At 52.9% G+C, this 15,306-nt stretch overlaps 1 protein-coding gene across 12 annotated transcripts in view; it reads right to left on the bottom strand.

The window, feature by feature from the left end:
* Nucleotides 1-127: 127 nt before the first annotated feature.
* The window catches only part of SAMD4B (sterile alpha motif domain containing 4B), a 40,275-nt gene continuing 25,096 nt past the window's right edge, over nt 128-15,306 (bottom strand). For 7 of the 12 annotated variants that reach the window (XM_031004301.3, XM_031004303.3, XM_031004304.3 and 4 more), the window contains 10 exons: nt 9,945-10,184; nt 9,288-9,397; nt 9,043-9,129; nt 8,010-8,349; nt 7,246-7,331; nt 5,751-5,869; nt 5,051-5,249; nt 4,723-4,846; nt 2,537-2,620; nt 128-2,329 (listed from right to left, as the gene is read on the bottom strand). In XM_031004301.3, the coding sequence (XP_030860161.1) occupies nt 2,301-2,329; nt 2,537-2,620; nt 4,723-4,846; nt 5,051-5,249; nt 5,751-5,869; nt 7,246-7,331; nt 8,010-8,349; nt 9,043-9,129; nt 9,288-9,397; nt 9,945-10,184 (1,418 nt within the window). In that variant the 3' untranslated portion in view covers nt 128-2,300. The remainder of the gene's footprint in view (nt 2,330-2,536; nt 2,621-4,722; nt 4,847-5,050; nt 5,250-5,750; nt 5,870-7,245; nt 7,332-8,009; nt 8,350-9,042; nt 9,130-9,287; nt 9,398-9,944; nt 10,185-15,306) is intronic. The other 5 variants (XM_055369359.2, XM_055369358.2, XM_031004305.3 and 2 more) reach the window with 1 other exon arrangement.

The raw sequence follows: 15,306 nt of genomic DNA, 5'->3' as shown, positions 1-15,306 counted from the left end.
CATTCAGCCCAGCACATACCTTCCCCCCACCCCCAGGTGCTCAAAGATCTTGGCTTGAGGCTTAGAAACACAGGCCAGAGGCAGGGCCAATGGTTTCCCACAAAATGTAGCACAACGAAGGTCAGAATTCGTTTTTTTTTTTGTTTTTTTTTTTTTTCCAAAATAAGCCCAGACCATTAAACAAGTGAAACTCCAACAAATAAGTCTTCTCCAACAGCGAGAAAAACTGTACAGTTACTCAAAGCTGATTCTGCCAGTGGGGCCGGGGACAGAAGTGGGTAGGGAGGGTGAAATCATGGAGGAGGGCCTGGGGAGGGGGCTGGAGCGGGAGAGGGTCAGGGTCCTGCCCATCAGAGTGGGGCCGCCTGCGTCCTGCACACTCTGCTGTCAGGTGGGGTGGGGGGCAGCTCTTGCCTCCCTGTGTGTGTGAGACGGTGTCCCTCACCACCTCCCAGTGCCAGGCACAGTCAGCTCACCCTGATGGAGAGTGAACAAGACAGGACAGGCTGGGGAGAGGGGAGGGTCCCATGAGAGGGACACCCTGCTGATTCCAAACGAGGTGGCCCGTCCATCCCACTTCCTGCAGCTAGTGGGAGGGGGACTGGAGAAGCCCTGGGAGATTGAGGGGATGAGCAAAGGCACAGAAACATGGAGGGCCGGGGTGGGGGACTTGCATAGGTTGATGAGTGTGCAAGAGGTACATAAATAAACCTGACACCCCACCCAGCCCGGCACTGGGAGAGGAAGTGGGGACCCAGAGCCAGGTTCCCAGGGCCACCCTACCCCCTGGCTTCTTCCCCCTCCCTGGGCTCAGAGCAGAGGGAAGTCCACAGACCAGGAGGGCGGGGGCAAGAAGGTCTGGGGAATGGGGTGATAGTGCAGGGAGGGTGGTGGTTTTAAAATTTTTTTTTTTTTGGTTTTTTTGTTTTTTTCCCAACATTTTGTATCTTTAATAACATACACAATGGTTACCAGCCATATTCATAACAAAAGTTATTCATAAAATGTATCTAAAAATAACATTTTTTTTCCTTTTCGGTGTGAAAAGCTTGAGAACGTCCCAGTGGGGAAGGTGGGTTGAGGGGGAGGAGGGCGTTGAAGAGGGAGACCCTGGCTTCCCCGCAGTCTGAACCCCCAAATCCCCTCCCTCCACCTGGGCCCCAACACAACCCCTCATTAGGAATAGGGACCAGACAGTCTGTCGGACTCTGGGGCTGGGACGAATCTCTGGGTTATGATATAGTGTTCCACTTAAGTGAGGTCATGACATAATGGGGGGAGGAAAAAGGCTGAAAGAAAAGGGAGGGGCTTAGGGAAAAACCCAAAAACCAAACAATCCCCTTTCCCTTATTCCTGACTCCCAGGTCTCACCAACCAGACCTGGGAGCGGAGAAGGGTGTGTGTTCGTGGGGAAGGGGACGTTAAGGCAACAGACTTCCTGACCTCCCTGGCCACCCTGGCTGCCCACCTCCAACCTCTTCATCTGGGTAGCCAGGGCTGGAGGAAAATGGGTTAGAGCTTGGGGGTCTGGAGGAGGGGGCTCTGCCCTCTCCCCTCATAAAGTTCAGGCTCCCCCTGCCACTGTCTTGGCTGAGAGAGACCTGGGGATTCTAAAAATGAGAGGAAATGATCAGAGAAAAACCGTTAAGAACTATATAAATATGTATCTTAAATAGGCCTAAGAAATTAATCATAGAGAACCTCTGGTGAACAGGGCCAGGGGAGGTGAGAGAGAGGAAGGTGGCTCCTGTCCTTGGAGAATGTGGGGAATGGTGAAGGGGAAGCAGGGAGAGGAGAGAGAGCTTCCTCTCCTTGCTCCCCTTCCTTCTCCCCAGCTCCTCTCAATAACATTCTGGAGGGCAGGTTCTCTGCCCTGCGCGTCACCCCAAATGTCAAATGTTTCTGAGCAGGCTCCACAAGGTAGTGGTCAGTTTGTCTCTGGGGAGTCTGCTCCCTTGGGGAGAGGCAGGTGGTCAGCGGTCTGGAGGAGGCAGGGGTGGGATGGGACCAGGTGGGGATGAGGAAGGAAAGGAGAGAGGCAGGCAGTCTGGCCAGTCCCTGCCCCCTTTATCCTGGCTGCCCCCAACTCCCCGGGCCTCAGCAGAGATCCCTCGACGGGCCTGGGAGTGAGCAAGGCATGTGCCAATGTTAAACAAAAGTTAAGAGGGTGAGAGAGTAGAAAAATATTAGAATATATAGCTGAGCCAGCCCACCCTCTCGCTGTCGCGGAGAAGCCCGTTGGGGGTTGGCCCCCGCCCGCCGCCCAGGGAGCCTATGGGTGCGCTGGGCTGTGGGTCCCGTCAGATGGTGGAGGTTTTGTCTGTCCCATCTGTGGTAAGAAAGGGAGGAAGGGAGGAAGATCAGGAGCTGGAGGGAGGCCCAAGAAAAGGCACTCAGGTAGCCTGTCATCCCAGTCAGGCCCTCCCTGGAGTCTGGCCTCCCCTGGGGACCCCTCAGGATGACTCTGAGTTGCTCAGTTCAGAGGCAGAGACGCTGGGTAGGTGGGAGCTGGGTCAGGGAAAGAGGAAATGCTCACCACCCAAGGCGTGTTCTGTCATGCTCAGACACAGAGACTCCAGAGTGGGATTGATCTCCAGGTCAGGCCCAGGAACCGGGCAGTCTGGGTGGGAGAGAGGAGAATGGGGGTGGTAAGGACCGACTGGACTCGGGTGAAGACAGCTGGGATGACAAAGGATGCTGGTATGGGAAGGGAGCAAGAGAGATGGAGGGGGAGAGGGAAGAAGGGGAGGAGGTGGACAGGGAGAGAGGCGAGCGTGTCACACAACAGGCAGAGGAGACAATGGCAATGGCAGAGGCTTGGCAATACAGAAAAAGCCTGACTTGCAGAGAGTGGAATTGAAACTGAAGCAGCTCCTGGAGGCCACACACAGCCTGCTGTGACTACTCTGGACACAGACTGCATACTGTCTTGAGCACAGTCTGGGCATCTGCCCTGGACACTGGGCAGCCCCCAAGGCTCCCTGACTGAAGACCTGCTCTGTACTTGGTGCAAAAGCTAAATCAAAACCCTTCCTGTCCCCACTTGGACCTGCTCCTCTGGGCAGGATTCAATCCAGGCAGGCCGGGCAGGTGGGGGCAAAGTAGGACAACCACCATGGGACTTGTCCTCAAACCACACTTCTCAAAAAAGGGCCTCCTATTCGGGCATCTGGGAAACCACCCACCTCCCTGGGCGGACCTGACCTCCCTCACTACACTGCTTAAACCCTTCCCTGACTCCTCACTGCCATCAGGACAAAGTCCGAAATGTTTACCTGGATTTAGACGACCCAGCTCCCATCTCCACCCTCACCTCTCATCACTGTTCCCTCTGAACCCTGAGCTCATGTCGTATCAGATCACCCAATTGTCTCTCCTTAAAAAAAAAAAAAATTTTTTTTGAACTTGGGCAAGACCTTTCTGTCTCAGATTGCTGACTGATGAATAACATCAACGTCCTTACACATACAGTTGGGAGGAGTCAATCAGTGCAGGAGAGCTGTCTGACAAAGCCTGGGACACAGCATACTGGTAAAGAGAATGGTTCTTGTTCATTCCTGCGGTTCATCCACCTGCTTGTTTAACATCATTTACAGATGCCTACTGTGTGTCAAGCCCTGTGCTAGGATGAACATGATGGATGGGTTCCCACGGCCTCAACAGATGGCTGTCCACACAACCTCATCAAGTAAGACTCCTGACTGACTTGGCAGTTTATGACATGAATTCTGCAAATCCATGCTCTCTCTAGAGTCAGCCCATTCCAGACGAGCCTTATCTGTCTCTGCGGCCCCAGTGCCCAGCACCGTGTGGAGGAGTCAACCCCTCACTTGTTGAGCAGGGCAGGGACCTGCGGTTAGCAAGTCTCTAATCTTCCTTTTGCCCACTTGTCCCAACATCTTTTTGAGATGGGGTCTCACTGTCGCCCTGGCTGCAGTGCAGTGGCACAATCTCTGCTCACTACAGCCTTGACCTCCTGGGCTCAAGCGATCCTCCTGCCTCACCCTCCCGAGTAGCTGGGACTACGGGTGTGTGCCACCATGCCCAGATAATTTCTGTATTTTTTTGTAGAGATGGGGTTTCGCCATGTTGTCCAGACTGGTCTCAAACCGATCTACTTGCCTCAGCTTCCCAAAAGTGCTGAAATTACAGGCGTTGAGTTACTGTGCCCGCACTTGGCCCAACTTCTGCTCTCCCATCTCCAGGATGGTCTGTAAGCAGAGGTCAAAACAGCCCTCTCACTTCAAACACCTGTTCTAAGAGGTGAAGTCCACTGGTTCCTGTGTGGTCACCTGGCATCTGAAAGAATCCCAGTAGGCTGATGGGCAGGACTCCCCTCCACAGAAATCTCACACTTTAACTGTCCCATCCCCTCAACCCCTTCTAAGTTGAGTATTCAATGATCCTGTAAAGAAAGAGATGATGACAAAGACCAACACAGACACTAAGATTATGACATAGGATGGGAAACATGAGATGGGGTGGGAGTAAGGGGTGAGAGATGATGATTCAGAGGGGTGGGGGCAAGACCTGAGAGATAAAATTGAAGCAGAGGAGGAAAACAACCCCTCACAATTGGGGGAGATGGGTGCAGAGTGGTGTGAGGTATGGGGAGAGGTGCCAATGCAGTCTAGAAGAACAGTGGACATGAGACCCAGGAGAAAAAAGAAAGGTCAGCTGAGGATGTTGGCCAGGCAGAGTCCCAAGGGTGGGGCACCTCACCTGGAGGGAACATGAGAATGGCCTGGGGTGACGAGTGGACCGGGAGCGAGTGGGTGCGCTGCACAGAGCTGCGGCTCTGACTGGGCATGCTGTTGCTGCCTCCAGGGTTGGCAAACCACAGGTTCTACACAGGTCCCAGGAAGAGAGAAAGTAGTGAGTGCGGAAGAGGCCCAGACCCAAGAGTGGTGGAGGTGGTACAGGCCTTCTCCCACTCCTACCCCCGCCACCTCTAAGCTGGGTCCAGACACAGAGTATACAGGCAAATAGACATCCCAGGTACTGCCACCCCAACCCCAGGAGGCCGGGCCCCTGCTTCCAACCAGCTTACCTGTCGGCCCTGGCCTCCAAGGCTGGGGCTGGTGAGGGCATGTCGAGGGGAGACACCCCCAATGCCCGAGGGGCTCAGGAGGCCCATCCGGCCGGGTGGGAGGGCCCGGGGAGGCATTGGGAACTGCCGCTGGGTACGCCGGGCCACTCCCATCCCCACAGAGCCAGCTATGGGGAGCGAGTTGGAGCCGAATGCCCAGCTATGAGAGAGCAGAAGGCAGGGTGTTAATTTACGTAGATGGGGCCTATCTGTCCACCCCTTCCTCACCTTCCCCAACAACCCCATGTGGTAGGAGAGAACATAAACCTCCATCACACATTCTGTCCTCATCTGCCCCAAGGGTACCCCCTGGAAGGAGATGGGACATATACAAGGGTTTCCTCACTGTCCACTCAAAACAGTTCTCCAATCTTCAATTATCAAAGGAGACATTTGTTATTTGTCTGGTCTAAGGAGGGACTTCCAGGCCCTCTGCATACAGGCGAGGAGCAAGGTACATATGAGGGGACTGCTCATGGGACATGTGTTGTTTTTCAGCTCAGCATCCTGTTCTAGTGGGAAATTTTCTTCTGGGAAAGTCGCCCAGTGACTGAATAAAACTAGATTCTCAGCCCAGAACACAATCACCCCTCTAAGCATGATCTGCTAACCAGCAAAGGCCTATGGAGGGCAGGTCCCTGTAACCTGGCCACCCGCCTACCCTTTCTGCTGCCGGTAGTTCTGCATCTCTAGTGCGGCTTTGCGCGGGAATGTCCGGAGGAGCTTCAGCACTTGCTGTTTCCAGGATAGCAGCCGTTTCTTCTGCGTCTCCGTGAAAGCCTAGAATTGGCAGGGCACGGGTGAAGCAGAGGGTGATGTTTCCTTCAGACCTCCCTTCCAGTCTTCCATTCATCTGTTCAAATATTTATTGCCTGGCCGGGCGTGGTGGCTCATGCTGTAATCCCAGCACTTTGGGAGCCTGAGGTGGGTGGATCACTCGAGGTCAGGAGTTTGAGACCAGCCTGGACAACACGGTGAAACCCCACCTCTACTAAAAGTACAAAAATTAGCCAGGCATGGTAGTGCGTGCCTGTAATCCCAGATACTTGGGAGGCTGAGGCAGGAGAATCACTTGAACCTGGGAGGCGGAGGTTGCAGTGAGCCGAGACTGCGCCATTGCACTCCAGCCTGGGCAACAGAGCGAGACTCTGTTTCCAAAAAAAAGATTCATTGCTCATCTACTCTGTGCCTGTGCCAGGCAATTCTGGGATGCAGAGGTGACCATGCCCAGAGAGCTTACAGTCTGGTTGTGAGGGAAAGATACACACATAATGATAACTGTGACAAATTATCCCTCCCTGAGGGAGAAGAACAGGAAGCAAAAGAAACTTAAATAAAAATGAGGGGTTGGTAAAGGTGTCCCTGAGGTATAAATGTTTGAACTGACAGCTGAGGGGTGAGGAGGAGGAAAGGGTACTGTTGCTGACAAAGAGTATGTACGGGCTGGGCATGGTTGCTCATGCCTATAATCCCAGTACTTTGGGAGGCCAGGGCAGGGGGATCACTTGAGGCCAGGAGTTCGAGATCAGCCTAGGCAATAAAGCAGTACTCCATCTCTAAAAAAGAAAATCGTCAGGCCTGTAATCTCAGCACTTTGGGAGGCTGAGGTGGAAGGATCACTTGAGGTCAGTTCAAAACCAGCCAGGGCAACAGTGTGAGACCTCATCTCTATTAAAAAAAAAAAAAAAAAAGAGAGAGAGAGGAAGAGTGTGTACAAGGGTTCTGAGAAGAAGCCTCTAAAGCCAACACTGGTAAGATACAAGACTGGAAGGGCTGGCATGTGCCACGTCAGGTAAGGCCCTGTGGGCCACATACAACACAATGGTCTTGAGAAAGATGGGGCAGCCTTTCCCTCACTCTGTCGTCCAGGCTGGCGTGCAGTGGCGCGATCTTGGCTCACCACAAGCTCCACCCGCCGGGTTCACGCCATTCTGCCTCAGCCTCCCGCGTAGCTGGGACTGCAGGCACCTGCCACCACGCCCGGCTAATTTTTTGTATTTTTAGTAAAGACTGGGTTTCACTGTGTTAGCCAGGATGGTCTCGATCTCCTGACCTCATGATCCGCCCGCCTCGGCGGCCGAAGTGCTGGGACTACAGGCGTGAACCACCACGCCTGGCTGCCTTTCCCTTTTTGAGTATGCTAGGGAAGGCCTTACCTCATGAGTCAGGCACTTTTCGATGAGCTGGAGGTAACTGGTGATGTTCTCCTCGTCTGGTCGGGACACCAGCAGTTGGGTGCACACTGGGGGACATGAGAAAGGGCAGGAGGTTAACCCCTAGTATGCCCTCTGCCATGTTCCCGCCTCCAGCTGGCTCGTGCACAAGAAGGAACAGGAGACTCAGGCTGGATGAGTATCAACTATTAAGTGCTAGCCATGGTATTTGGGTTATCATGAGGATATACAACATAGTGCCTGACACAATCTTGTCACTACACACATTTTTAGCCTTAGAAATCTAAAGCTCAGAGTTGAGTCACTCGCCTCAGATCCAGATCCAGATCTAGACTGATCTGGATCCAAGTGTAAAGTCTGCTGTATCATGCTGCTTTAGGAAAGGCTGAAGCTGTGATAAATTTCACCATCCCCATCCCCTGGACTTTGGTCCCCTCTGAGAGAAATCAATGGACTCCCCTCAACTGCTCACCCTTTACTACATGGAATTTCTTCTGACCCACTGCCCCATTTCTGCTCAGCCTGGAGACGCTTTGAAGGGAAGGGCTGTTATCCACCATCAGCCCAGACGTGCCCAAGGGCAAGGGGCCTTGTCACCCTGTCTTGGCTACTCTCTGTAGTGTTCCAGTCTCCAGTAGGCTTTACAAAGCCCTGCTCCCACCATCTAACTTGGATTTGATCCCTGGTGCTTGGGTTCACTTGGCTTTCTGCCTCAGGATTTCCTGCTAGGCTGTGGCTGGTCTCACCTTTGCCCATCACCCGTGTAAACTGGCTGGGGATGTCTCCGTCGGCGACGGGAGCCGGGGCAGGCTCACTGCCATCAGTGGGAGCTGGAGCTGGTGGAGGTGGGTAGTTCTCCACAGCTGGAGGGTCCTTGGCCTCGGTGCCTTTGTCTGTGCCGGGGTGGGCTAGGGGAGGCTCAGCACCTGGCAGCGGTGGTTCCCCCGGGGCCCCATCCTTGGCAGTAGGGGTGGTGGTGGTGGCAGCCACGGTGGCCTGGAGGACACTGTAGGCCTTGATGGGAGTGATGATGATCTGCTGCAGCTCCTGCAGAGCGTTTCGTAGGTTCCCACCTTCCAGCACATCCTGGATGGGAGGACACAGGCTGGGGTCACATGCAGACCCTACAACGAGGGACAGAGAGTATCTACACAGAGAGTCAGACAGTGCTTGCAGAAGGCTGGGTAGGACCCTGGGTTCCAGCACATAGAGAAGGCATGTAAGGGTACTGCAAGCCCACAAACATATAGGTACACATTTCCTCTTTCCCATTAAGATGAAGTCCCACAGAACTCACGAAAAGCCAGTCTAATGTTGGAGTCTCAAGGACCCAACAAGGATAGAATCAGAGATTCAGACCTAGACACTGAGCAGGGAAAAATACAAACAGAAGGCAGTGGCAAGGAAATGGAATCAGACGTGGAAGGAAAATGAGTTTAGAAACAATCAAATGGAAAGAGAGACTGTACAGACAGAGACACTCTGCTCTACCAGAAAGACCAGTAAGAAATGGAAAAGCAAAAGGTGAGAGAAGGTGTAGAGTCAAAAGACAGAGATCCTGGAACCACAAACCAGGAAAGACAGGGAGGGGAGCCTCTTAGCCACCAGCAAGTGAGCCTTTTGATGCCGGCTTGCATGTGGTCCCTGAAGTCTGGGTCCCTAGGGCTGGGAATTTTGGAGGCCAGATCCGAGGAGTCTGGAGGCCAACTCAGGGCCTTTGGTCTACTGGTACCACCAAGTGGCTGGCTGGCCTTGAAGATGCAGAAACCAGGTCCTCACCTTCTCTAGGGACTTGAGGACGCTCTGTCTCTCACGCAGCTTCTGGATGCTCAGGGCTATCTTGTGGCGGGCACCTTTGGTGACGTTCTGTGATAAGAGCAGAAGGGGACAGGAAGCTAGAGATGTGAGGCTGAGATATTTGGGGGTACCCAAATAGAGATCAAGGAGACAGAGGAGGCTTGGGCTGCAAGGATGCCAAACTAGCGCTGCCCCCAGCACCTCCCTGATGGTCCCCTTGGCTTCACCTGAGACTCCAGGTGCTGCTCAGTCAGTGTCATCATCTCCTCGTAGCTCATCTGTGAGAAGAGGGCTGCATACTTGTGCAAGCGGAGGCTCTTGAGCCATGAGGGCACATCTTTGGCAAAGGAGGGAGAGTGAAAGGTCAGGAGTTTGGCCCAGATTACCAGGGTAAAGGAAAAGTTGTGGGGATAAACCCACAGGAAGCCTCAAAAGATGCAAAAAATTGGGAGGGGGTTGGGGGGAGCTAAGGTTCCATCAGCTCCTTCTTCATCTGCCTAGCCAGACCCTCAGGCAGCCTTCCCTGGGAAGGACATCTGACCCTTCTAAGCTGCTAGGCTGGATGTATACCAGGATGACCTCATTGATTGCTCCAAAACTCTTGCTGGAACCTCTGTTCCATCAGTTAGCTGTGTCCTGGCTTCCTTGTCAGACTGGGGTGTGTGAAGACAGGGGGCTCCTCCCCAGTCAGACCAGAACTTGTTAGGGTAGATGTGGGGTCTCTCTGCTTAGTCCTGAGCCCTAAAAGCAGGGACTATCTACTCCCCTCAGACACGTCCCCTCCTCAGAGGGGTAAGCAGGTGTCAGCTACAAGCTCCTTTCTGTCCTCTAAGCTCTGCAGAAGCCCCTGGAAAAGGGTCCTGGTGCTGCTGTCCCCAATGTACCTTTCATGCCACTGCCATCCTCCTGGAAAGTGTTTCGGCTGGAGCCCTGCTCCTCTGTCTGCTCACTGCCAGAGGAGGCCACGCTGCTCTGGGGCGAGAGAGGTGCGTGATCGGGCGTGGTAAAAGCAGCCCGGGCCCCAAGCTCCTCTGGACTCGGCCACTCACCAGGGACCTGGGGGCTTGTAGGGATGAGTGACATGGAGCGCTTCAGTGGGCTAGGGTGGATTTGGCAGGGGAGACCTGGCCAGAGTGGGAGAAAAGCAAAATATTAGACCTGGGGACCCAACCACAGGAGACCATCCCCCTGCCGTCAGCGCCAGGATGGCAGTTTGGCCCCATAACCTGCCAAGAGGAAGGGACCTGGGGTCCAAGGGTAACTGCCTACCAGATATACCTCATTCTCTTACCTCCAACACCCAACCCATCAGCAAGCTGTCAGCCACTTTCCTGAATTTCTCCAGTTCCGCTGGCTCAAGCCACCAGCACCCCTGGCAGGAATTACTGCCATAGCCTCCTCATTGGTTTCCTGCCTTCACTCTTGCCTCCTACAGTCCACGCCCCTCACAACAGCCATAAAGGTCCTTCTAAAAATGCAAATCTGACCGAGCTTGACTCCTGCTCAAATCCCTGTGACTTCCTTTCATAGTGGGAACAAAATACAAATGCTTCCACATGCCTAAAAGGCCATGCAGGACCTGGCCCCTGCTCCTCTCCCACAACCCACCACTTGGTTCATGCCTCTCTAGCCTTTGCCTCCTCCCAAACTCCCCTTTGTTCCTGAAACACTCAAGGTTGTTCCAGCCTCAGGACTTCTGGACTTGCTCTTTCTTCCTACCTTCTTGATCTCAGCGGTTGGCTCCCTCAAGTCTCATCTCAAGTGTCGCCTCCTCTGAGGCCTACCCTGAACCCTTAATCTGAAGTCACTGCCCACCTCTGCTACCCCAATCCGTCACTCTATCACATTACTGTCTTGTCTTTCTTACAGCACCTATCACAACCTGAAATTATCAAGTTATTTATTTTTTAAAAAATTTATTTACTTTTTTGAGATGGAGTCTTGCTCTGTCACTAGGCCGGAGTGCAGTGGCACGATCTGGGCTCACTGCAACCTCCGCCTCCTGGGTTCAAGCAATTCCCCTGCCTCAGCCTCCCGAGTAGCTGGGACTACAGATACCTGCCACCATGCTCAGCTAATTTTTTTGTATTTTAGTAGAGGCGGGGTTTCGCCACATTGGCCAGGATGGTTTCAATCTCCTGACCTCGTGATCCGCCCACCTCGGCCTCCTAAAGTGCTGGGATTACAGGCGTGAGCCACTGCGCCCAGCCTGTTTACTTATTAACTACACCCCCTGCTAGAATAGAAGACCTGTGACAGCAGAAACCTGTCCCATCTTAAACATCATTATATCTTGTAATGAATGAAGTACGTAAGCTGCTTCCTCAACAACCCTGTTATGGGGCCTCACTACCTCCCATTTTTTTTCTGCAGTGAGCCCAAACTGGCCACTCATGAGGCCTGGTGACTCAGGGTGATCCCAGGTCCTCTTCTGAAGGATGCTCCATACCCTCTGTCCATCCCAAGTCTGAGGTTGGCAAAGGAATCCAAGTTGATTTTTTTTTTTGAGATGGAGTTTTGCTCTGTCGCCAGGCTGGAGTGCGGTGGCGCAATCTTGGCTCACTGCAACCTCCACCTCCTGGGTTCAAGCGATTCTCCTGCCTCAGCCTCCCGAGTAGCTGGGACTACAGGTGCCCGACACCATGCCCAGCTAATTTTTTTTCGTATTTTTAGTAGAGACAGGGTTTCACTGTATTGGTCAGGCTGGTCTCGAACTCCTGACCTCAGGTGATCCACCTGCCTTGGCCTCCCAAAGTGCTGGGATTACAGGCGTAAGCCACCTGTGCCCGGTCATATATATATTTTTTAGAGATGGAATTTCACTCTTGTGGCCTAGCCTGGAGTGCAGTGGCACAATCTCGGCTCACTGCAACCTCTGCCTCCCGGGTTCAAGCAATTCTCCTGCCTCAGCCTCCTGAGTAGCTGGCATTACAGGCACCCACCACCACGCCTGGCTAATTTTGTATTTTTTTAGTAGAGATGGAGGTTTCTCCATGTTGCTTAGGCTGGTCTTGAACTCCCGACCTCAGGTGATCCTCCTGCCTTGGCCTCCCAAAGTGCTGAGATTACAGGTGTGAGCCACCATGCCTGGCCTCCAACTTGATTTTTAACCACTCCCAAGACAGGGCAGGTTCCCATGAGCTCCCAGACCTTTATCTGTGCTTTTCCCTCTGCCTCGCTCACCTCGCCAACTCTTCTCCATCAGCCACTTCTCCCTTCATGCCTCGGTCATGTACCCCTCTGCTGCTGCCTCAGGCCTGGCGCTTGCTGCCCTCCTCACTAGCCTCCCTCTTGCACTGGACTGTGGCTCCATGGAGAATGGCAGCCCAGTCCAATTACTTCTGCAATCCCATGATCAGGCACAGAGCATGACACACAGAAGTCCTTCCAACGAAGTTTCATAAAGGACAAAAGGGTGCTAAGAGGGCCTCTGAGCTCCACCTATGGCATCCAGAAGTACCCCAAGTCAGCCTAGACAAAAAGAAATGAAACAAAGCCAACGAGCCTCACCCTGGGTAGGTGAGGACATCAAGGCCCAGGGAGCTGAAGCCCTTTGCCCCAGTTCCCACGGGAGTTGACAGGCTGAGACAGAGCCCAAGCCTTGTTTCTGATGGAAAGGCTGGGGTTCCTGCCAGTGCTACAGTGACACCCAGCCCAGGAAGGAGGGCTAGCCTGGTGCAGGCCCCAGAGCATCTTCCCTCAGCTGTGACAATACTAATGCTCCTGGCTAGGAAGTCACCTAAGGGACAGGGCAAGGCAGTGGCCCACCCTTAATACCAGTTTCTGCCCTACCCCAGAGTGTCCGGGGTCCTCTTCCCAGGAGCTCTTCAGCCTCTAGACTCCCTCAGCCCTGGCTTCTGTCCCCACTCAGCACTCTTGGGGAACATGGCACACTCTGGCCCCTGGGGGACTGGGGAATCCTCAAGACAGGCCTTTTTGCCTGTTCTGGTGTCTCTGGCCTCCTTCTTTCTCCCTTCTCAGCCAAGAAGTGGGCAGGAGAGGCTGAGAGGCAGGAAATTACCCTGACTGGAATGATCGTGCAGTTCCTGAGGAGCCCTGCTCGGCTCCGCACTGGGGTGGAGGCTGGCCACAGCATGAGAATGACAAAAACAAGAATGCCGGCCAGAGATCCAGGGCCTTGCACTCTCCAAGAAATCCTGATCTGTTCTTGGCAGCACCCCAAACCCAAGCTGCCTGCCCTCAAAGGCCAATCCTTGCTCCCCACTCAAAAATATTTTAATGATTTCCTGTTTCCTGCAACTGCCTGGAATCCAAAAGCTTCTCCTGTCCTTCAATGCCCCCCAGAATGTAGCCTTCACACACTGAGGTCTGAGGGTAAAGACAGGCCTGAGTTCAAATCCTGACTCTGACTCTGTCGCCTCTGTGTGATCTTGGGCAAGTCACTTCATTTGCCTCTCTGCCTCCATTTCCGCATGAAGTCCTTAGCAGAGGGATAGGCACACGGTAAGCACAAGTCTCTGCTACTGTTATTACTCATTCAAATCCACCCCAGCCAGATCTGTCTGTATACTGTCCCCTCTAATTTTCCACTCCGTGCTTATTTCATGCTGTGCCTTCTACTTGGAATGCCCAATTCCTTTTCCTCTTTCGGTCCAAACCCCTATCAACATTGTTCAATCTTCATCCTTTAATGGCTGCTGGGGTCCCCATGATGGGGAGCACAAAAGGTATGAAGACAAAGAAATTTATAGGCACCCTGCCTGGGTGACCCCTCCCCTTGGTGAGGGATGAGCATCTCCAGGAGAGGTACTTTTTGGTGGAGGTAGTGTAGCATAGTAGTTCAGAGTATGAGGTCTATAGTCAGAATGCCTGGCTTTAAACCTTGAGTTTATATGTATAAAGTTCTTAGAATAGCTCCTAGTAAAGACTAAGCACTCGATGCGTGGTGTTTTTTTTTTTCTTTTTTTTTTTTTGAGATGGGGTCTCGCTCTGTCACCCTGGCTGGAATGCAATGGCAAGATCTCGGCTCACTGCCACCTCCGCCTCCTGGGTTCAAGCGACCCTCCTGCCTCAGCCCCCCGAGTAACTGGAATTACAGGCACGTACCACCATACCCAGCTAATTTTTATATTTTTAGTAGAGATGAGGTTTCACCATGTTGGTCAGGCTGGTCTCGAACTCCTGACCTCAGGTGATCTGCCTGCCTCGGCCTCCCAAAGTGCTGCGATTACAGGCGTAAGCCACCATGCCCGGACTAGCACTCAATATTTTTTGCCTAGAATGATCATTATTAATACATCCTCCCATCCTCGAACTGTGATGCTCCATGACTGGAAAATGAGGTCCAAGACACCTCAGGTTGCTAAGTTTCCTGAAACTGCCCTCCTATCCCTCTATCTTCCCAGGTTCTCACCAGCAACTGGGAGGGAGGCAGATGGACCAGAATAGCCACACTAACTGGGGGAAAAACAGGCTCAAGGAATAACTGATGAGCACCAGGTACCAGACAGTGGGGCATTAGGGACCCGAGGTTAACCCCACCCACACATGTGACATTTCACTGTCACTCTCTCTTGTCTTGCTTTAAACCAGTGCCTGCTGAAGGTGACTAGCTACTCTGAGGTTTACATCATGAACCCTCTCCCTCACCCTGGGTCAGGTCATGCTGCCTTACCATGGCTTGGAAAATCCACCCTCCCTTATCCTGTACATTTCAAAAAGTCACTGGGATACCAACAACTCCTGCTCACTCCCGCCTGTAGGGCTTTTACTAAGAGAGCTCTTTCAAACCTGCTTAGTTGGCAGGACAGTGTAGTGGTCAGAGGCAGGCTCTGGCATCAGACTGGTTGGGTCTGTTCCACCACTTGTTCTACGTGTGACTTTGAACACATCACTTCACCTCTGAGTCCCGGTGTCCTCATCTGTTGAATAGGGCTAATGATACGGTTGTGATGCGGACTGAGATCATACCTGAAAAGTGTCTATAAAAGAGTACCTAGCATAGTCAATGCTGAAAAATGCTACCTACTATTACAAATACCTTGCAGCATGAGTTTTGTCTTATACAGACAGTGTTCTCAGAAACAAAGCTGTAAACTGAGGCCAGATACATAAAATCCATAATGTTGTCTGAACTGGAAGGGATCTCAGATGATGGTATGCACACCTCCATCAAGCGTCATAGCCTGATGCCCTTAGAGGCCAGGTATATATCAGAAATGCCCAAAGGGGGGTTGATGGGAGCAGAGGCAGACTGGGGCACTTGTGCAGGGTCTAAAGGGCATG

Source organism: Gorilla gorilla, chromosome 20 (assembly GCF_029281585.2).
Source record: "Gorilla gorilla gorilla isolate KB3781 chromosome 20, NHGRI_mGorGor1-v2.1_pri, whole genome shotgun sequence".
In the NCBI taxonomy this organism is placed as follows: Eukaryota; Metazoa; Chordata; class Mammalia; order Primates; family Hominidae; genus Gorilla; species Gorilla gorilla.
The sequence above is the reverse complement of the archived record's forward strand: the minus strand, read 5'-3'. Positions and strand labels throughout refer to the sequence as shown.